We start from the raw sequence: 22,330 nt of genomic DNA, 5'->3' as shown, positions 1-22,330 counted from the left end.
TATATTATAAGTTTATGATTATCTTGTATGATATCTATTGTCTATTGACTTAATGAGTTTGTGATAATTCAGCACGACCAATGGGCGCGCCGCACAGTACACAATATCATCTGATGATTTCTGGAGATGTGTTACTGTGGTGTTGCAGACCATAGATCCTATAGTAAAGGTCTTGCGTATGGTGGACTCTTCCTTGAGGGGACCCACTATGCCCCACTTGTATGCATCCCTTGAGCGTATGAAGGATGCTATAAAGGCAGCAAACCCTAGAGGACATCGGGCTTTCTTAGATATTGTCGATGCACGATGGACAACTCATCTGATGCATCCTTTGCATAGGGCCGGTAAGTAAATATTCTGGGTTGTTGATTTGTAGTTGTAGACTTGTGGGCTTATAGCATTGTAGGTATTGGTAGTTGGTACTAATTTTAAGCTTTTTAATTATGCAGCATATTTTCTAAACCCTAAGTATCAATATAGTCAACATTTAGGGTTGGACACAAACCTATTGGATGCCCTGCTACAGGTGATAACGAAGTTGGAGCCAGATGAGATGCTCCAATCATTTTGCCCCAATGAGGTGAGAAATTGGGAATTTCAAATGATTAGTGAGTTGTATTTATTGTTTAAATAGTTTAGATAACCAATCAATACTAATGATTGTATTATTGCAGATCAAATTGTTTAGGGATGCATTTGGGTCTTTTAGTGGAGCTGCTGCTATACGGGGCAGAGAAACCAGTGATCCAGGTTAGATACTTATATAGTTAGATCCTTAGATGCATAAATGTTTTGAGTCTTTTGACTTTTGAGTTTCTAACTTAATGTTTTTGTGATAATGCAACTGAATGGTGGTATCTCTATGGCAACAGTGCATCAAACTTGCGAAGGTTGGCAATCAGGATCTTGTCTCAGACTTGCTCTGCCTCTGGATGTGAGAGGAATTGGAGTACATTCAGCATGATCCACTCCAAGAGGAGGAACCGGTTGGGAAGCCAACGTCTAAATGACCTCGTACTTATTCACTATAATATGAGGTTGAAGCTGCAATATGCCAGGGAGCAGACTCTGAATGATAGGCAATACATCAATCTCAATGATATATTTGATGTGGCCGAAGATGAGCAAGATCCCCTCACTCAGTGGATGTTGGACAGGGGTGAGCCGGTATTGGACCAACCTGGAGGGAGGCCTGACCCAGAACTAGCTCAAGCTGCAGGGGTTAATGTGGATGAATATATGGCCACTCAAGAGGGTCAGGCACATGCAGAGGCAGCTACAACTGCTGATGAGGATTGGATGATGGCATCAGGCATGGAGGAGTGGCAGGATGACGATCCCAATGACACACTCCCGCCTAGTCAGACTGGTCGAGATGATGATGATGATGATGATGGTGGTGGTAGTGGTAGTGGTGGTGGTGGTGGAGGCATTGGAGAGCGTTTACATGTTCCATTACCAGAGACACAACAGCCCCCGCCCAGATACACTGGGGAGAGTCATTTCGATCATGCCACCCATGATTATGATCATGGTGGTGATTATTAGCGTGGTCGTCAATATCCTGATACGAGGCCGAGCCACCATCAGAGGGGGGCTGGCCATGAGGGCTAGCAACAGCACGGAGGTGGTTATGATTATGGTAATCCTTGGGATGTGGCGATTGCGTCAATGGGGTCCATGAGCTTGGATGAGTCCATAGGCTCCACAGCAGGTTATTGGCCTACGGGTAATTATGGTGTCCCTCTCCCTCCTTCACATGGATAGTATGATATGGGAATTAGTAACCCCTCTAGTTCTTCGTATCATGGGAGCTATGGTGTCCCTCTCCCTCCTTCACAATCAGAGTCATTCGTACCAACAAGGGCATCTGATGGCATGCGGAACGTTCCTTGGCCCTATTCTCACTTCCCTCAAATTGGAGTTCTCATGGCGGCAGAAGATGACCGCTATAGAACTGCAGTTAATGATTACTTAGACAATTTTCAATATCGTATGAGATGAGATGAGTATGTGAATTTGTTGGGGGGGGCATCATTGGAGACAGTCTGAGTCACAGGAGTTCGATCCACCTAGGCATAGTACTTGGTACTGAGAGTTCCAGATTTTATATGGTTGGATGACTCTATGTATTTCAGTATTTGTACAATGAATTGTAGACTTTATATGATTTGGTTTTTATGAGTTTTTAGGTTTTTAGTTTCGGGGCTTTCGTCCGAATACAGTAGGACATGGGTCGATTAAGAACTTTAGTTTAGGTAATGTTTTAGGTCAAAATAACACTCCCAATGTGTGTATTGGCCTCAAATTATGCTACACATCAAATTTCAGGTCAAAATGACCTAAAATACCCATCGAAACAGGGGTTCGATTTTCATCGAACCCCAACCAAAAGTCGGTCGACTTTCGGCGATATGTCGCCCTTGTCGCTGTGTTGCCAAGGTCCGACACTGCGACATGGGTCGACATATCGAACCTTGATCATACCACTGTTGGGTTATATAGAACAATCAGTAAATAAGAGAAAAGAAGAACACAAGAATTTACGTGAAAAACTCTTAAAGGGAAAAAACCACACGCAAGAGAGAAAACTCTACTATAGATAAAGACATATACAAGAAGGAAGATTTTAGGATGAATTACATGTGGAGGGGAGGCATCTTTTATACATCTCCCCATCTTACTTTCTCCCACATCTACTCAAACTGGGACTAAAACTCTTAACGAACTCTCACTTCTTTTTGATGTGGGATAACAACTCCCACTTCTACTAGATGTGGGACTAAGACTATACAATAATATCTTTCCGAAAAACAATATGTTGTTTATAATTTGTCAATGCAGGGTTGGTAGAGTGACCCATACTTTTTAGTGGAGATGGATTCGACCCTTACGTACGACAAAGTTCCCTATGAGTAAGGGTGTCGATTTGGTATCGAAACCGTATAAACCGCACCGTACTGAACCGTTTAAACCGCATCGTACTGTACCGTTTCCAAATTCGGTACGGTTTGTACCGAAACCGAATTTGGTAATTCGCTATGATACAGTTTCAGTATACGGTATCATACTGCCGGTATATACAGTATACCGTATACCCTTTTTTTAATTTTTTTTCCCTTTTACGGCATTTTGTACCGTATACCGATTAACTATAACTTAATGTTCAAATAACTTTAAACCCTAAACAGCTAAACTGGGTAACTCTAAAAAAAAAAAAAAAAAAAAAAAACTTAAACTTTAAACCTAAACAGAGAACAGCGAGTCTCGCATGAATCCTGATGCAGTGATGCCTCTCGTTCTTCCTTCTTCCAAGTTCCATCTGGCTGGGGAAGGCAGGTAAGGTAAGCTGCAAGCAAGCCTGCAACTGCATCGCCTCTTGAGGCTCTCATTCTTCGTTCTTCCGTCTGAGCAAGTCTGCAACTGCTCTGTTCGTCGATCGCCGGTGGAAGGCCCGTCAGGTGTCAGGTGTTCAACTCCCGGTTAACTTTTCTTCTTCGATTAATCGGTTCAACTCACAAGGTACTTTCTAACACCACAACTTCATATTCGATATGGATTCCTGAAATATACAAATTGAGATATACAAATCATTCTATTTGGTAGCAAATGTTGGAAGAGGTGTGTGGAACTTTGATTTTAGATGGACTTATTTTGATTTTCTTTGAATTGTTTTAGGTTTTGAGCTGAAGCAAAGAACCTGTGAATCCTTCAAAGCATTTCTCCCAATCTTTACCTAGGTAAGATTTGTAAATTGCTCCCTCTTCTAAATTAGGAATTTGAGTTCACTAATTAGAACCATTAGTTGTCTGATTCTCTGCATAATTTGGATTTATCATTGCAATTGACATTCTTGTCTGCTAAATTATTTGATTAAGGACAAAAGTGAATAAAAAAGGTGCTTTCACATGGGATTACGGAGAAGGTAGTGAACCCAGTTCTATTTATAAATTCCTGCCTAAAATTCTCTCTCTTTCAGTTTGGTTTGACATAGAGTTAGAGCTCCACTGTTAACTTATCAGACAGCGATATTTTCGACAAGGTTAAACGCCCTCTAAGAGACCTATGAGATCATCACTAAAAAGAGGGGACTAGCTGCAATTGAATAGATTTATTCTTGACGTCAAAACTAGTTTGGTTTTCATATATATATATATATATGATTTATTTTAATGCTGGAGCTGATTACCAGATTCATAATAAGTTTTTCTCGTTCAGATAATTGGTTCCTGCTAAACTAGTCATTGAATATGCTACAGAACCCTGGTAGCTTTGTATTCTCAGGTTTTGGGAACTCTATGTTCTCTTACATGAACCAGCCACAACACACACAACCTGTATTTCCTAGGGCCAAAGAAGAACCCAGAGATGAGATGCTTCTTGAGTCAATGCAATGCTGAGAGGGGTGAAAAAAGAAAAATTAGTCAGTTTATCTTACTATAAGACCCTGATTTGTTTGATTATTTAATTTTGTTCACTGTGTATTCCAGTGGGGGAACTTGAATGTTTTAAATTTTTATAGAGATACAGAGAAAGACTCATTTGTTCATTTGTTTTCAAGAAGATGGAAAGGGTAGATGGTTTTTTCACAATGCAAACACCAAGAGGAAGTTCAAAACAGAATAACTAAGCACTCCTTCATCATTTTGATATTCCACCACACAGAAAAATAAATCACCTCAAACTCACCTTTGTGGGATTTTGCATTTGTTATGAGATTCAAGACTGATCCTTGTCCAGATAACTGCAATCTGAAATCCTTGAAACCAAATATTCAGTCCAACAAAAGCTAAAGGTTGTCGTTGAATTTTTCTTATTTGAAGGCCATAGTTTGCCATTGATTTCTTATTTGCCTCCAACGCCAGTAACATTTCTCTTGTCAAATCATTCATTGGAAGGCTTGTCGTTGAATTTTTCTTCCCAACTATGTAGGCTACATTCGCTGATTCACATTTTCAAATAGAAAATACTAAAGTTAATCAACAGAAAATTAATAGATGACTCCTAGTCTTATGCCAAACTCACACTGATTTTCATACCGTAACAAAACCGAACCGTATACCGAACCGGGCTGTTTTTTCATAACGATTTATTACCGTTTTCATACCATACCGTTTTAAAATAATACCGTTTTAAAATAATACTGTTTTCATACCATAACCTTACTGTCTGCAAACTCTTTATTTGTTGTTCAATTCAACTTGATGATTAGAGCAAGGAGGCTTTATTTATAGCCTTAGATAAGAAAACATAAGGACGCAAAGTTGGAAAACCAATTTGACCTCTAATTGGGTGACCAATTCTAACTCTTAACTACTAACTGACTAAGACTTTTAACTTGCTCAAGAGACATTCATAACTAACTTTAGAGCACTCCAATCCAAATTCTAAGATTAGATATGGAGTCCTAATAAAAAGGAGAATCATAGTGGACTCAAGTTAGGATCCCGACATAACTAGGAATTTTACCTAGACTAGTACTCTGCAATAATTTTCAAAATACTAAACTAAATAATAAAACAAAAATAGATCTAGGGTATAGACATCGTACTAGACTCAATGAGACCTAGACCTAAGACACCCAAATGCCAAAATGCCCTTGGTTCGAATTAGGGGTCCTAGGATTTAGGGAATCAACCCTAGGCCCTGGGGAATCCCTGGAAATAGTTTACATCAAACATTGGCCAGTGCAAGGTTTTCCTCATATGCTAATGATCCTTAACCCACCCCTTATTGGTTTTAGTTGAAGCTGCCAAAACCAATACTTCTCTGACAATGTAGAATGTCCTCAGATGCCTTCTTCATTTCTGTTGTCTACATAATTAGGTACTTGTCAACCTTCAAACTTCAAGTTGGATAATCTTGAAGAGAAAGACTGATGTTGACATTGTACAGGGAACATTCAGATCTTGTGGAGAAGACATGTAACCTAAATTCTAGGATTCTGAGACATGAGATAAATCCCTAAATTTGGGTCACTCCAAGATCCTTTCTTGTAAACTAGCAATTAGTGACCAACAATTCTAGTTGAGGATTATGTGGGTTGATTGGAAATCCTAGGGTTTTAATCAAATGGGGTTGTTTTGAGAAACTTTGGTCATAACCAATTAGGAATGGAACAATTGGGGAGATTAGGTTTTCTAATCAACTAAGATGGGATAGGTTTGGGAGGGATTGAGTATGGGAAAATTAGGAAAAGATTAAGGTTTTAACAAACCTAAAGTGGGATGGTTTTGGTGTACAAATTTCAAGAAATTTAGCTTAACAAAGATGTGGATGGATAAGGGTTCAACAAAATAAACCCAAGAGGGGGTGGGAGGGTTGTAGGATCTTGTGGCAAGGGGGGAAGGGTTCTTGGAGCTTGCGGCAGGGTCTTGGTAGGGGTTGGAGCTTTCCTGACTCAATCTTGGTGAATCTTTTTGGGATTTCTTTATCTTCCTTCTTTCTTGTCTCTTTCTTTTCTTTCTTTCTTCTTCCTTGGCTGCCACAAGATCAAGAAAGGGGGTGGGGTTGCTGGAATATCGGGAGGAGGGTGGGGGAGGGCTGCAAGTGGGGAAGAACGAGAGGGACGGGTGAGGGCTTGCTGCTGCAAGGGAAAAAAGGAGTAGGGTTTGCAATGGGGTAGGGAAGGGGTTGGGGTTGTACTTACTGGTTTAGGAGAGCTGTTGGCTTAAGAGTGAGTGATGGAAACCCCATTTTAGGGTTAGGGTTCCAAAGATGTTATCCCTAAAATTATGGATTTGTCCGGATTCTTCCTGCAAATAAGTCAAAAATATTATGGGATGTTTATGGGTTTCTAAGAAAGTTGTGGGACCTCTTAGGATTGATATGGGTTGTTCTGATCTAGATTGGAGTTGTAGGAAAGGACAAGGAGATAAATTTGGGATCCTATGGGTTGATAGGGAAATGTTAGGGTTTTAACAAAGTCTCTATTTGCTGGTTTGAGATTCCCAAAATTACCATAGAGCTGAGAAGAAAAGGTTTGGATTAAAATTGGTGGGTTCTTGGATGGATCTTGGGCAATATTTTGAATCTTTCTCTTTTTTCTTTCCTTTCTTATTTCTGTCTTGTTTCAGATCTGCCGCAAGCCCGCAAGTCAGAAAGGGGGTGGGAGGGGTGTGATAGAGAGAAGGGAGGGAATGGGGGAGCTGCAGGGTAGGGGAGAGGTGGGGGAGGGGATGGGAAGTGTTGGAGGGGGTAGGGGAGGGGTTTTAGGGGCTTTCGGAGGCTGTGAAGGGTGTGACAGCAAGGGGGAGGGGTTGTCTGGGTTGCACAGACAAGGGGAGAGGGAGGGAGGGTTATGCAATAGGTTTTGGAGGTTAGGGAGGGGGCTGGGGTTGCTGTTATTGAATGGGAAGGGTTGGGAAGGTGCTATTACTTGTGACTTGTGAGCAGAATTAGGAGTAAGACTGCTGGAATTTGGTGGAATTGCAGGACTGAATTGAAGATAAGAGAACTCTTGATAATTGCAAGGGTCTCCCTTGAAAGGAGTTAAGGACCCTGCCACTACTTCTTGGCTGCAATTCTTCATTAATTTTATTAATCCAGATTTCATATTACAATGGAAAGAGTAGGCTACTTATAGCCTAAACTAAAAGACTTTGATCTACTTGGAAATCCTTTATAATTTAGGATCTCCCTCTCATTTAATCTCAGCCACACAATTAAAAGATTTTAGCTTAAACTAAACAACGGATAGAATCTTCTTGAAAATATATTCCCTAAGACACTAAGCTTAAACATAAAGGAAAGGATCTCTTCTTGAAATAGAAGACTTATAAGAGTCCTACTTTAAAGGACTCAAGAACTCAACTCACAAATCCAAATAAGACTTGTTAGTAGACTTTGAAAATTAAGAAATAAAATTAAGAAATAAAATTCTGAAATTTAATTCCTGAAATTGACCAAAGTACCCCTCTTGGAGGGTTCAGCCAGGCCTAGGTGCGACACTTTGGAGTGGCCTTGGGCCCACTCTAGGGTTCTGGCCAGGGGTGAACCCTTGTTCACTCTAGTGATTGAAGAAGGCTTCTCAGGCTTGAAGGCAATGCTGGAAGTTGCAGAAAACTGACTGAAACTCTCGACCTAGGTTGTGGGCTAGCTTCCTGTGACTCCAAGTCATTCAAATTTTATTAATCATTACGTGAATTGTTTACAAGGAGGTGGGGCTTTAAATAGCCTTATGCTTGGAGGAAAAGACTTGGACTCAATTAAGGGAACTAAATGGATTCAACTAAGGAATCCTCTTTAGATTAGGATCCCTTTTACAACTTAATAAACAAGTAACCATTAAAAAGGAATCTTTGGGAAAATAGCAACTTGCAAAATTAATAACTAATTATCCAAAAGGAATTTTACTTTAAAATTGATTTCAATTGGGTCTACATCTCTAACTAGGGCTCTCAATATTAAACGAATTAAAAAAACAAGAGCAGATATGGACTCAATAAAATATTAGAAAAATTACTGGAACCTTTTGGTGTTCAAAAGGGGTAGGAAGAAGACCAAAGTACCCCTTGTTGGGTTTGGCCAGTCCACTTGGTGAGCTAATGGGCTTGGTTCTTGGGCCCAATTTGTCGGTTTGAGAAGGGGGGTAGGCCTGCAAAGACCGGCACCTATTTTCTACAATTATTGTCATCGATGTTGGATGGATCCGATGACGGCATCTGAAATCCATTAATTGAAAACAATCTGCGATTAGTGCTACGAAGAAAAAGAAACCTTTTTGTTAGTTCCCTATAGCTTCTCAACGTGGATCTTACTTGTTTTCTTTTTTTCTCTCACTTTAACATGGTTCAAAATCTCGGTCTCAAGCCTAATCTCGTCCACCTAGAAAACTGAGATCAAGTTAATAAAAACCTGGCCAACTCGAGGGCCCATCTCGGTCGGTTTTAGGGTGCATGTTAGGCTGAAACTTGGTATTTAGCCCATTTTAGGCCTTCTTCTAAACACACTGGTGGCCTTAGAGTTGTGACAAAACAAGCGCATATATGAGTTCCAATTTGACCATGACTTTGAAACTGAAATGCTGAAATAATGAATTTGCAAATTTATAGATGAAATACACAACCATTAATCCATAATGAAAACATAAAGGTTTAACTTGATAACATACGTCAAACATATTCAATTGTTCACAATTCCACATTAATCATTTGGACATTACAACATTATGAGAGTACAAGCATCATGACTGTGCTAGTGAAATGAAATAAATGACTAACTAAGCAGCTCCTCCTTGTTTGCCTCTTGCTCTACTAGCACCAACACCACCTCCACTAGCTTCACTAAGGTATCACTCAACTTGCTCCCAAATTCTATTTGGAGTGTGGTGCATGAAGGCTTCCGAAGTCAATGGGTTGCTTTAAAACCTCTTGTATTTGTCTATATTCCTCAGATGTATGACATAATCTGAGAATTAAAGGAACAACAACCGGGGGTAACCTTCAATGCTACGTGGCTGAATGTCGAGGTCTGGTGGCTGCCGACAGGTGGATATGGGTTCCTAAAGAAGTCAGTTAACAACCCACCTTCACTCCCATAATTAAACTCTCCAAGACAGAGTCCTGAGGAATATGATGTCCTCCATATGAAGAGTAGCCATTATAATCAGAACTAGTGCTGTGATATTGTATGCACCCTTGGAGGACTACCAAGGCTGATGGTGACTACCAGTATCACCGGTGTCAATGCTGATACTCCCCATGGTAGGTAAGGAAGAGTTGGAATCAAGAGAGCCAACAAGAGTCGAGTCAAGTCAGTACTTTCTTCCTTTACTCATTAAGTTTTTGCATTTATAGAGGATCTTGAACAAAGATTGTGGTCTACTTGAGATCTCAGTCGAGTCAAGATCTCAGCGGAGATTTTGAATTTTCAAAATCACCAACTTAAGTTGATTCCAGCCTTAGTTTGTATAAATTTTGTAAAACACCGCGGCGGTTTTGGATTTTTTAAAGTTTCCTGTATTTTGTAATTGAGTACTGTATGTATTGGTCCATACTAATGTTTTACTTACACGGAGATACTACTCATTAAGGAGATAAGATCTGCCTGCAATTGAATTAGAATATGTAGTCTCCAAAATGAAGGTACCTTACAATGGTAGCATAATGTTTAGGCTGTTGTAGCCTCCCTAATAGGCTCCAAGCAAGCAAAACTAACCGAGGAACAAAGTACCTAATTTTTTTTTGGGGATTCAGTATGCTATATGTAAAAGCTGGCTCATATTCTTAAGTTATTGAATATTCCTTAACAAAAATTTAGTGTGTTTATCTTTCATATTGCATTCTTTTAATCATTATGTAGCTTCTCCTATTGTGAAAGTGCTCTACAACTGGGAGTGAGGGCTTTCGGTATTAACTCTCATCTAAGCTACCTGCCTTGAACAAGTCTTTCTACTTTCTTCTGCTCCTCTCTTTTGTGATCTTTTGATGATCAATACAGTGGCTGATCCTTGAGTAATTCTGCTCTTTGCCTTAGAGATGGTCCTAAAATCTCAGCAGATTTTCAATTCATCTGCCACAGCACAAAATTTATTCTTTGATTTTCATTTGCATGGCCTTCTTTGTTGTTACTTGATAGCAATTCAAAGTCGTTGTTTGTTAGCTTGAAAAGTGATTTGATGCAAGGCAATTATTGCTTGATATGTTTAATTCAAACAGAGTTGTTGGAAATGTTCTATAATTGATGTATGGTACTTGGGTCTTGGAATTTGGAATGGGATGTGGCTTTCATTATGCATTTTTCTTTTATATAACAGTAGCTTTGCGCTTTAGATATTCAGGCATTTAGATAATTAGCCCTTAATTTGTTTACATTGCCATATTTTTGGTCCTGTAAATGTTTAAAACGATTATTTTTGTTCCAAATATTTTGTCTTCTATAAAAATGTTTAACCAGAATTTTACAATCATATTCAAGTTTTAAGCCATCTTAAAAATGCTGCACCAAATACCATCTTTTTCTATTCCCATTTTAACTAATTCAATGGTTCAACCTACATAGCTGGGGACTCTTTTTATTTGACAATGACAGGTTCATGGTTCTGTTTTAATCCCTCTCTTTATTTCAGTAACCAACAATTACCTATCCTTGCTATAGCACGGATAAAAATGAACTCGAGGACTGTTTTCTGAAAAAGTGGGGCTTTGGGGTTTTAAGCTTTAGAACTCACAAACTTTTCCCTCTCATAGAAAAATAAAAGAAATCAAGAAATTGGGATTTCGACCCTTTCTTATTTAACTAATTGATGTACAGGTTTCTTGGGTTTTTCTTGGAAACTCTCCCAATAGGAAATATCAGATTTAGTAAGTTGTTATTAATATGATGCCTTACCTCAAAGGCTAAACTTGTAATAAATTAAACATGCTAATGAATTATGGTGGCTTCCTTTTATATATTTGTTATTTAGATGTTGTATATTGTATTTGTTGGGTAATGTATTGCATACTGATGTAATGCCCGTGTTTTTGCTCCTGGATTTTTTAAACAGGAACAATATTAACAATGTTTTAAATGCTCATTGTATTTTGTTGTGTCCCTGTTATGCTGAATTTTCTTAAGTATTATTGAAGCCCTGGGTCATTTAGTGCCCATAGGTATTTGTACCCTCCTTTCTTGATTGCCTCTTTATCCCATATCTTACATTGCTTCATTTATTTAGGACTCAGTGCTGCCAAGGCCTCTTTAAGCAACCCCATGCCAGCTTAGTAGGGCTTTTTCTTTGTGAGATGTCGACATCTCATTCCTGCAAGAGATGTAAGAAGAGAACCATCATCCGTGATGACATTACAGGCTGCTGTATCTGTACATCGTGCGGCGTCGAGCAAGAATTTGATAACTTCCAACACAGTTTTGGCGGCATTAGTGGCCCCCAGGGCACCTATGTTCGCGTTGGTTCCTCTGCCTCTGGCTATGATTTGAGTTATAAAGAGAGGAAACTCTATGGAGCACAGAAAGAGATCGAAGCAATTTCATTAAATCTAGGCCTCCATTCTGCCACCTCTGCTGAGGTGAAACAAATGATAGAGAGAATCACTGAAGGAGAATTTGGTTGTGGTACTTGGTTCCCTATCCTGGTTGGTGCTTGTTCTTATATTGTCTTGAGAAAGAACAAGCGGTCCCTCTCAATTGCCAAAGTCGCGTCAGTTATTGAATGTGATATTTATGAGCTTGGTTGCATGGTTTCTCGTGTTCTTGATTTCCTTGACTTGAAATTGCCTGAATTTGATATTGTGGCCCATTTGGAACAGGGGATTCAAAATTGCTCTAGTTTCACTGGGATATGCAATGACAGGATGGATAAAATGATTAAGCAAGGTAGGTTTATATTGCAGTGCGCGATAAATTGGTTTCTGACTACAGGACGGAGGCCACATCCTGTAATTGCAGCCATTTTGGCCTTTGTGGCTGAAATAAATCAAGTTCAAGCTAGGATTGAAGATATAGCACAGGAATTACATGCGGCGGTGCCTACGAGCAAACGACGACATAAGGAGCTCTTAGAGACACTTGTTAAAGTGGCACAAGCCTTGCCTTGGGGAAAGAACATTACAGTTAAGAACATTATCCAAAATGTGCCTTTCGTGATTCAATACATAGAGTTGAAATCAAAGTCCAAGTATGCCATTGGGCATGAGAATATAGGACTTGCTGGGTTTGAAGTTAAAGATGTTGTCAACCAGTGCTTGCAGGGTGAAGATGAATATTCTACTTATGATTGCAATACAGGAAAGGATTCACAGTATTTTGATGTTGGGAAGAGGAATGGAATCCCAAATATGTGTTCTGATGAGATTGAGATGCTAAAACTGTCACAAGAATGTTTGGCTAAGATTTATTTGAAATTCAAGAATGAGTATGAGGGTCATAAGCCTACAGATGAGAGTGGAGAGCGTCATAGAATAAAAAAGAGAAGGGTAAATGAGGATTTTGTGCTTGATGATTGGTGGACTGGAGAGTCGGATTTGTGCAAAAAGCTTTCAGTTGAGCAAATTTTGGAGAAGAATGTGGGGTTTAATGCTTTGCCTCCGTCTTTTATTGCAAGTAGGTTGTCATGTAAAAGGAGGCGAGAAAAGATTATTGCTGCTAAACAACGAATCAATAAAATTATGCAACCTTGTGATGTTGTTTCAGGAAGAATGAAAGACTGTTGCCTTCCAGAACACTTGCAAGCTGAGAAGCAACAGCAGCAAGGAGTGCCAAGTGATCTCACTGATTGGGAGGATTGCATCATTGAATTACTCCTACTTCATATGGTGAATGAGGAGGAAATAGAACAGGGTCACTACAACACCTTATTGGATTTGCACGTTTTCAATTCAGGGTGCAGCAGCTAGGTTTTGGTTATGGATGTGATACTTCAACTTTTGTATCTTTCTTCAAGGTCTGTATCATGTTTACCCCTGCTTCCTTTTGGGTTTCATGGTTCTTATTTTTTTTTCTGGGTGCTTGATATGGCATTCTGGTATTGGGATAGATGTATGGTATTTTCACCAAAAAAAGAAAAAAGGGTAAAGATGTGTATAGTATGGTGTTTGGAATTTTTCTTAACTCTATAATTTGCAATGTAAATGTGAATTATATTCTTCTGGGGAAAGTAAAACAAATGTGTTCCTCTTTTTTCAGCTCTATTTATGGAAAATGAATGATGGTCATGAATCATGATGTCATAGATTAGCTAAGTAGCCTTAGAATGGTGCATGGTAATGTATTGTATGGTTAGGGAAAGCCTTCAATGATTGGTCTTGTTGTTTCTTCTCAGCTTGAAGAGTAGTAGATTTTGCTGACTGAATTAGTTGGATTCCAAAGTCAGGCTTCTGATTTTTGACCTGATGTAACTCTGATACATGTTTCTAAGTAGAAGTACTCACTTTATTCTGCATTCTGTAGGTCCTTTTTATTGCAAAAACTGATCATGGTGGACTAGCCTTTGAAGTTTGAATGTTATTTCACTGCTGCTGTATGATTGGCTAACAACCTGGTCATTTGAGTCTGGGAACCCTTGCTTGGTTCAGGGAGGCACCAAAAAAGGATTGAGCTTAAAAAGGTATGGAATGCTGAACTAAGCGGCCTATGATAGTTGGTCATCTTTTTATTGTGTGCCACTAACAATAAAGATTTAACAGTTGTCAATTGTCGATCTGAGGTCAAACACAAGCCTATCTGAAATCTTCAATCATCATCACCTTCATCCGTAGAAAACCACACATAGGAACTATCGCCGACATAATATTCAAAGAGAGATCTATTAGAAGAAAAAGCCCAATTATTGGCAATTTTTTTCTGCCACTAATTGTGCCAAAAATCGCCACAAAATCACCACCAAATGTGGCAAAGCCATTTAATGGTGGTGATTTTCAACACCACACATCTAACATGTAATTAGTTAAAATCACTGCTAATAACAAGAATGTATGGTGACATTTCAAAAACCGCTACTAATCGCATTTGTATAGCTCAAGCCCGCCACTAATTAGGTAAAGATATCGTGACACTAAGGTAAAAACCGCCAATAATTAGGCTTTTTATTCCTGGAATACGGTTACATGGGCACAAAAAATCCAAAAAAAGTTAAAATATTCTGAAAACAATATTGAGGAAAAATAAATACAAAATATATTAATCAAGTCATACTAAAAAATGTCACCCAAAAAAAAATTAATACAAATTAATGAAACCTTTTATACAGAATATTTTGGGTTGAAGCTACTCCTACAGTGGTGTGGATGCCAAAAAACCTGTGATAGTGTAGGCTACTTGCTGTTACATTAGCTGCAAGTGGCTCAACATGTGCATCATTCAGAAACCATATGCTCACAATGAATCTAAATAGTAATTTTGTTGCTTCTCCTCTGCGGCACAGATAAAGGTTTGTGAGTTCTTTTTGCATAACTGAAAGAAAGTCCCATTGTCATTTTCTTATTGCAAATTATCGCATCATTCTACTGGTTTTCTTATAGTGGGAATGGGCAAGGATTATATTATCATACCATACCTGAACATCATCATAGGGTTCAAAGAGTGGGACTACTAGCAGGTTCAAGTTTTTTGGAGCTGCAAAGCATTTCTTCTTGAACAAGTGAACAAGGAAAAGCTTCTTACATTTCTGTAGCATCCCTTCTAGAGTCAGCACAATTCCAGAATATCACTATATGAGAAACATTGATTAATTATTCAAGCTTCGACTTTGCTTTACCTTTGGTTTAGTGATATGGGGAGGGCAGTAAAGGTTCATTATGGTTCAAAGTTTGGCCTCCACCATACAGCTACACATTCCCTAATCTGCAACACAATAAAACCAATTAATATAAATAGTCTGTTCGAGCCTGCTTGTCCATATGAAGACCAACTCTAACAAGATTTACATATCAGAACTATCAAGAATAGTCTACAGGCTATAGTACAATGATCTTTTCTTTCTTTCTTTTGTCTCTCTCCCCCCCCCCCCCCCCCCCCGCCCATTTTTATACATCTCAGAAACTAAGGATAAACCAATGAAATCAAGAATCAAGAAGGTAGACAATGTACTATTTTGTACAGGTTTCAATTTACCATATCAATTGAACTCGTGAACATAATTTAGTGAACTAACATTTGATTGAATTGAGCTAAGCAATTGATCAATACTGACAGAAATTTCTGTAAATTTCTTGAAACTATAAATTTCCCTAGTAACCCATGAGGCAAAGGTTTTTGTGTCTTGTTCTTCATGGTCTTACTACAAGTATACGTCAAGAAAATCATCATGAAACCATTAAGACTATTTAGCTACATGCACAAACAAGTTAAATTTTACTGACAGAAGAGGAAAAGAATTACAACTACCAGTACTCAAAAGTAGGAAACAACAAAATAATGTGCAAGAGACAGAAATTCAAGAATAGGAAAAGAATAAAACAGTGTGCTGGGAGTACGAACAAAAATCTTGCGAGAGAGACAAAGAAATAAGAGCCAAATAAGACAAATCACACATGCATATACAATTCTTATCACATCACATTTCACTAAGCAAAAGGGATTGCATCCTTTACATAGACTTGTGCAAGAAAATAGAAACTTCGAAACTATAAATTCCTAACTTGGTTCCCGTCTAGAAGTAAAAGAAACTTACAAAAATTGCTCCAAACTAATCTAAACCGTAGAAAGCATACTTTCTTATAAGGAAAGTTTGAGGCTTTAGGAACAATGAGCCTCAGAATGGTTTAGGAACAATAAGCCATGAAAAATTTCCGTCTCCCATGAAAATGTCATGCAGTAACTGAGATGTGAAAATAGATAATACCTTTACAACTAGACTCATCAACAACCGCATGTCCTTTGGAGCTTCATCATCCAAGAAAGGTTGATTGCAGTCGATGCATAAACATGAATTTCATCATACACCCTACGCTGCACTAGGTCACTTGGCACCTGCTGATGAAATTCATTAGCCCGAACTAAAGTTCAAACACCAAAACTGAAGGATACTGTTAAATTTTTTCAGAATCAAAACCTAGAATCCGGATCATAAACAAGAGAGAATCAATAGAATTAGATACAAAAAAGCTTCCAAAAGAATAAATGAGAAGGTGGTGTACCAAGTACCAACAATGAACAATGCCATGGTATCTCCATTGCTTCATCACTCAACTTCTCAAGTTTCATACCTTGGCTTTTTTTACCCCCTATTTCAAGATTAAATTACATTTGAACCAAAATGATTGCTATTCAAATAATTATAAGGATAAGAAATGACAATAATAACAATCCTTTAGATCAAAAGATTTGTTCAACATGTCATTTAAAAAAACAAATAAATAAATAAAAATTCAACCACATGAACAATAATTCATTTAAAAAAAAAAAAAAGAATGAAGAAAAAACCACATTATCATTAATTCATCCAAAAAGAAAAAAGCCACAATAACATTAATTCATCCAACAACTGTTAACAAGGAAGATATCATGTGGAAATCAACTAAGATACCTATTCCCTACAAAGTCATCTACTTAGTTATATCAACTTAGGGTCGGATACTTCCATTCCTTGCCTCTCGCGATCCTTTCCAGTATCCTTCCCCCTAGAGTCATCATATCTTATGGCTTCAACCAACTCGGACTACGGACTCTTAATCCTATTGGTCATTCATAAATAATAAACGGGAAGCTCTCATGTTCTCTCATGGGTTGATTATCAGTCTTAAGCGCCCACAAATCCCCATTGTTGCCACGGGTCGGTTTTAATTTTCCTTTGATAAGGTCTGATATAACACAGTTTTCTGATCCTAACCAAATACTGCTAGACATGCCCTAGGTATGACAACTAGTAATAAAGAAAAGCGCCAAGGGGCACCATAGGAATGCGTCCCATACCACCTCCACTGGTGTCCAATGACAGAAACGCTAAAAGGGCTTCCCCATTTCTCAATCACAACTTAGGCAATCATTATGATTCCATACATATATCAAAGCTAGGTCTGTTCATAATCCAATCATTCCCATTATAATAAATATGTAAATCACATCATGAATAGCATACTGTAATTATTGAATTAAAACAATATAGGAAAGAATCTAAAACAATAGTTATCATATGCAAACCAAATCAAACAACATATAGTGTGAAATCCAGCCCTAGCCTAACCCTGACCGTGACCTGGAACCTTTGATGTTTGTAGGTCTGAAGAGCCGAAGTGGAGGAAAGAGAGATTTGTGGGCCCTCTTAGTTGAAGACTTGGTGTTTGATTTCGAGCCCATGGACATTGATGATGGTGCCCCTTACTTGGATGCACTGTTAGTGTTCGGTGAGAAGTTGCACCTAGAAGAGGGGAAGTCTGGTTGAAGTACCTAATGTGCTTCCAGACTCGATTAGAAGGTAATACTCTAATCTAGACTTATTGATTGACTTGTAGGAGAAAACCCACTTGAGTTTGAGTTGTTCTAGCCTTTCAATTCCCTGGATCAAGCTTGTTGTACTAGCTTGGTCTACTGATTGGTCGACTGGCCCAGTCGACCAAGCCAGTTGACCAAAGGATTCCCAAATCCGAGAATTTGATACTTTTTGGATATTCTCTTCTCTACTTAAGTGAACTTCGTGACTTGAACTCTATTCTACTCATTTGGACTCCTGAGAACAAGGGGAGAGCTTCCCAAGACACTCTTGGTAGTGGTGAAGGAATATTGCATTCATCATTGCCAATCATTGCCTCTCATTCTCAAAATCATCTCTAAGGTATGATTCCTCTCTCTTACTCTCTATTCTACTCTAATCCCTTCTCGTACTTGCTGTTGTAACATGAAGTTGGTGCTGCATCCTAGCAACCACCACTTCATGTGTTCATTCCTTGCTAAAGCTTAAGTTCCTTCCATTTCTACCTATGCTATGCTCTCATTTTGACTCTTAGCTATGCATTTCTATGATTATCTTCTTAACAACTTGTTATCTTGTCCTAAACTGATTTGGTTAAGTATGCTAGGTCTGATTTTAGGCTAGCATTTGATTGTAAACTATTGCATATCAATTCCCCTAGCTAATTCCCTAATTTCCCTTGCAATTGCATTTGATTTCATTTGAAGACTATGATTCTTGCATATAGAACTTAGGGTTTCAATTTGGGGATTCCTATTTAGACCATTTGATTAAGCTAATTACTTGCTAGATAGTGTTTTTATATTGTTCTTATCAATCCCTCCAAATTTTGGATTGAGCCCAGCTCCGGAAGCTAGGTTTCGGATCAAAATTCACTATTCATCCCCGCACTGTTCACTTGGTCGACTGACCCAGTCGACCAGTCACTCAACCAATTGATGGCTGCATTGTGAACTTTGTCGGACCTGTTCAACGTTCGATTTTCCTGATTTCTTTTCTAATCTTTCATCTATGTTTGTCTAGGGTCTATATACTATCTTTGGATCATTCTCTTGTGATTATTGGATTATCTTCATCTCGACTCAAGGTAAGGACAATTATCTTACATTAGTGTTGGCAACTTAGTAGGCTTAGCTTCTTTGTTGTATTTGAACATCATATGACTGTTGTACATACTTTAGGACAGTAGCACCATGTTTATATACTCTTGCTTATCATGACTATTCATTCTTGTCAATTACATATATGATTGATCATGTGATGTTATGATTTACTTTTCAATATGATGAAGTATTCTTTATGTATGATATGGTGAAATTGAGAATGTGATTGGATAAGTATGATTTGAGATTGGGGAATGTCCTATTGACATTTCTGTCCTTGGACATCGGAAAGAATAGTATGGGATGTTCTCCGAAGATGCCCATCAACGCTTTCCTGGATTATTGGATGACATATATAGGACTTGTCAGCAACGTTAGCTAGGATGTCCCTATTGTATCATACCCGAATCGGAAGGGCATTGAGACTGAACGACCCGTGATAGTAATGTGGTTTGGTGGGCGCTTTAGACCGGTAACCAATCCGTGAGAGGATAGAAATCACATTGTGGATATTCGTTAGAGCCCATTTATTGGTAGGGTTGCAAATAGTTAAACTTGGGCTCATGGGCGCTCAAGACCGGTAACCAACCCGTGAGAGGACGTGAGAGCTTCCTGTCTACTATTTGTGGATGACCAATAGGGTTGATGAGTTCGTAGTCCGAGTTGGTTGTAGGCATAGGATACGTGACTCTAGTGTGAAGGATACCGAACCGAGTTGGTTGTAGCCATAGGGGAAGTATCCGGATCTGACATGATATGATTGAGTAGATGACTTGCATTGGGCTAGGTTTTACCATGACATGCGTCAATACTTATACCAACGGTGATGTAAGAGAGCGGTGACTTAAACCCCAGCCATGGATTGTCCTGAGAGATGCAGGACCCAATTACCATCGGTGAACCCAAGATATCTTAAATGGTTGAGGGAAGAGCGATTTGAGACCTACCCAAAGAAGTATGGTGCTATGACTTAAAGAATGTCTACCATAGAGACTAGCATATATAGAGTTAGAATCATATTTGCATCATCTATTTCATACCATCTTGCATCATGTTATGCTTTGGATCATGTGACTTATGTATTATGGAATAACTGCCTTGTTGAGTTATTTCGAACTCATTCCTTTCTGTGCAAATGTTTTGTTAGATTATTCTACAAGTACAGAAGGATTTGATGGCACCTACACCGAGACGAACCCTGATGAGGCATACTACCCTTAGGGTATTGGCTACCATGAAGATCACTGTGAAGATCCCGAGGGTGATTACGCTTCGTACCAGGATTAGTTCGACTTTGGTGTGGGAGCGGCTGTGCTTGTTCTCTTATGTTTATACTTACGAAGATATTTTGTATAAGACCGAGGAAACAATTGTTTAGATTTTTATCTTGTTATTTCTCCTTTGAGACTTGGATCTGTAACACTTAACTATGATTTGATCTACTTTCCGCTGCTACTGAGGAAGTGATTTCCGCTCACTCTCTTCTTTTGAATTACATACAATGGTATCTTTTATTTTCGCGCCTCGATTATATTTTTTCTTATTCTTATCGTGATTTCATTGTTTATATGCTATGACCTTGATTATATTATTGTTCATGATTGTGTTATCGCGTATGTGGGAGGCATGGTTGCTCGATACTTGATCTTCGGGACTGTGGATCACATACCCGGGTATGCCAAGTAGGGTAGTGGCTGGGTGGATGTGGCATATAGAATGCAGTATGTCAATTGTGAGTTAACGTACTCACCTTGAATTTGACTTCATAAACTTTGTAAAAGAGGTCAAATGGCAAGTCCAAAATCACCAAAATAACCCTAAACAAACATGTATGGAACACAATGAACAAATCCTAATGATCGGAGACAAAACGGAAGCAAAACAGAGAAAATTTGCTGTCATTGACTATGTTGGTCGCTCAGGCTTGGTCTCTTGGAGCGACCAACGTGCTGTTGTACGGACATAAAACCCTAAATTGGTTGGAAACTCTTCTTTTGAAGTTCGATTACTCCGAAATTCGAAGGGGAGTTCAAAAATAACATACTAAGACTATCTATGATGATCGAAGCATCAAACATGGTCAATGGAATAGAAATCTAATCAGATCATAAAATAGGCTTAAACCGAAATCGATCAGTTCGTTGATTTCATGGAGAGACTAGAGTGAATGGAAATTCATTCTAGGAAAGAGTGAACAATAGATCATGCTTAGAAAACAACCTAGGAATATATCTAAACGAGATTAGAAATAAAAAAGCTCAGTTTAGAATAAGATCATGGTCATCATCTAGGTTAAACACCGAAATCACACTGTATTGTCTACGGAGAGAAATAGAGTGAATGAGAATTCATTTTAAGACTATGAGGATCTAAGATTAGGTCATTATAGCAACACAAATCCTTCCTCACAATCACATTGGGTAGAAAGATCTATTCATTCCATACTTGAGAGGATCGAGGCTTGTCAGGAGGCTATAGAGGCTGGACGGAGGAGGATGGAGTCATACATGTGCACCTTAGGTGAGAGGTTTGCACGAATGGAGGAGTTCAGATCTAGGAGGGATCAGACAGATCGTCGGAGTCGATCACCTAGATAGATAGTACTAGGAGTTTCCTTTTATGCTTTCCAAGATGTATTTCTTTTCAGACTTGTAAAAATTTCTTATGTGATTAATGAAGTTCAGTTATTTTGTTTATATTATTGTGTCTTATTCAAAAATTGAATTTGTGCTTCATTAATTTGGTTGCTAGTCCAGGTTATTTATTATTCACCTCCAAGAGCACTTGTGTCACTTTTGGATCTGTGACTCGGAATGTCCCGTTATCATTTATGTGGTTGAGGTTCCACTTGATCTTGGGCTCTGATACCAATCAGTCACATCCACCCAGCCGGTACCCTATCTGGCATACCCGGGAATGTGATCCACAGTCCAAGGATCAAGCATTGAGGGACCATGCCTCCCACATACGCGATAACACAATCATGAACAATAATAATCAAGGTAAAAGCAATAAATAATAGATATCATGAATAAGATAAGATCAAATAATCAAAGTGCGGAAATAAATGATACCAAGTGTATAAGTGTAATCATAAGAGTGAGAAAATGAGTGAAAGTCACTCTCTCAAAGGCAGTGGAAAGTAGTAAAATCAAGTTAAGTTACAATCCCATGTTTAAAGAGTAACTCAAGAAAGTTAATTACATATCCCAAATGTTTAACAAAAATCTAGGGAAATGGGGCACTAAGTAAGGGTTTCTTCTATCATAATAATTGTCACCTCATAAGTGTGGACGAAGAAAGCCCAGCACGGCCGCTCCCTCACTACAGTAGGGCTAATCCTGGTACGTAGAGTAATCCTCTTCGGCACCGTAATTTTGAT

At 38.6% G+C, this 22,330-nt stretch overlaps 1 protein-coding gene across 3 annotated transcripts; it reads left to right on the top strand.

The window, feature by feature from the left end:
* Positions 1-3,235: 3,235 nt before the first annotated feature.
* Positions 3,236-20,464, top strand: LOC149002179 (plant-specific TFIIB-related protein PTF2-like). Of its 3 annotated transcripts, XR_016170363.1 has the most exons (5): positions 3,236-3,522; positions 3,679-3,740; positions 11,660-13,381; positions 13,888-14,044; positions 20,096-20,464. XR_016170363.1 is itself a non-coding variant. In XM_089138231.1 (4 exons), exon 3 carries the CDS (start codon positions 11,727-11,729, stop codon positions 13,332-13,334), a length of 1,608 nt encoding a protein of 535 aa, XP_088994357.1. In that variant the 5' UTR covers positions 3,236-3,522; positions 3,679-3,740; positions 11,660-11,726; the 3' UTR covers positions 13,335-13,381; positions 13,888-14,253. The 3 variants fall into 3 exon arrangements, 2 of the variants coding, with proteins under 2 accessions (XP_088994357.1, XP_088994356.1); XM_089138231.1 differs by lacking the exon at positions 20,096-20,464 and having other exon boundaries at positions 13,888-14,253; XM_089138230.1 differs by lacking the exons at positions 13,888-14,044; positions 20,096-20,464 and having other exon boundaries at positions 11,660-13,878.
* The last annotated feature ends 1,866 nt before the right edge of the window (positions 20,465-22,330 follow it).

Source organism: Hakea prostrata, chromosome 10 (genome assembly GCF_041222555.1).
Source record: "Hakea prostrata isolate BN-2017 chromosome 10, UWA_Hpros_2, whole genome shotgun sequence".
Lineage (NCBI taxonomy): Eukaryota > Viridiplantae > Streptophyta > Magnoliopsida > Proteales > Proteaceae > Hakea > Hakea prostrata.
The sequence above is the reverse complement of the archived record's forward strand: the minus strand, read 5'-3'. Positions and strand labels throughout refer to the sequence as shown.

Coding starts and splice junctions, on each gene's coding strand:
- LOC149002179 (XM_089138231.1), top strand. CDS start 11,727: ATGTCGACATCTCATTCCTGCAAGAGATGTAAGAAGAGAACCATCATC.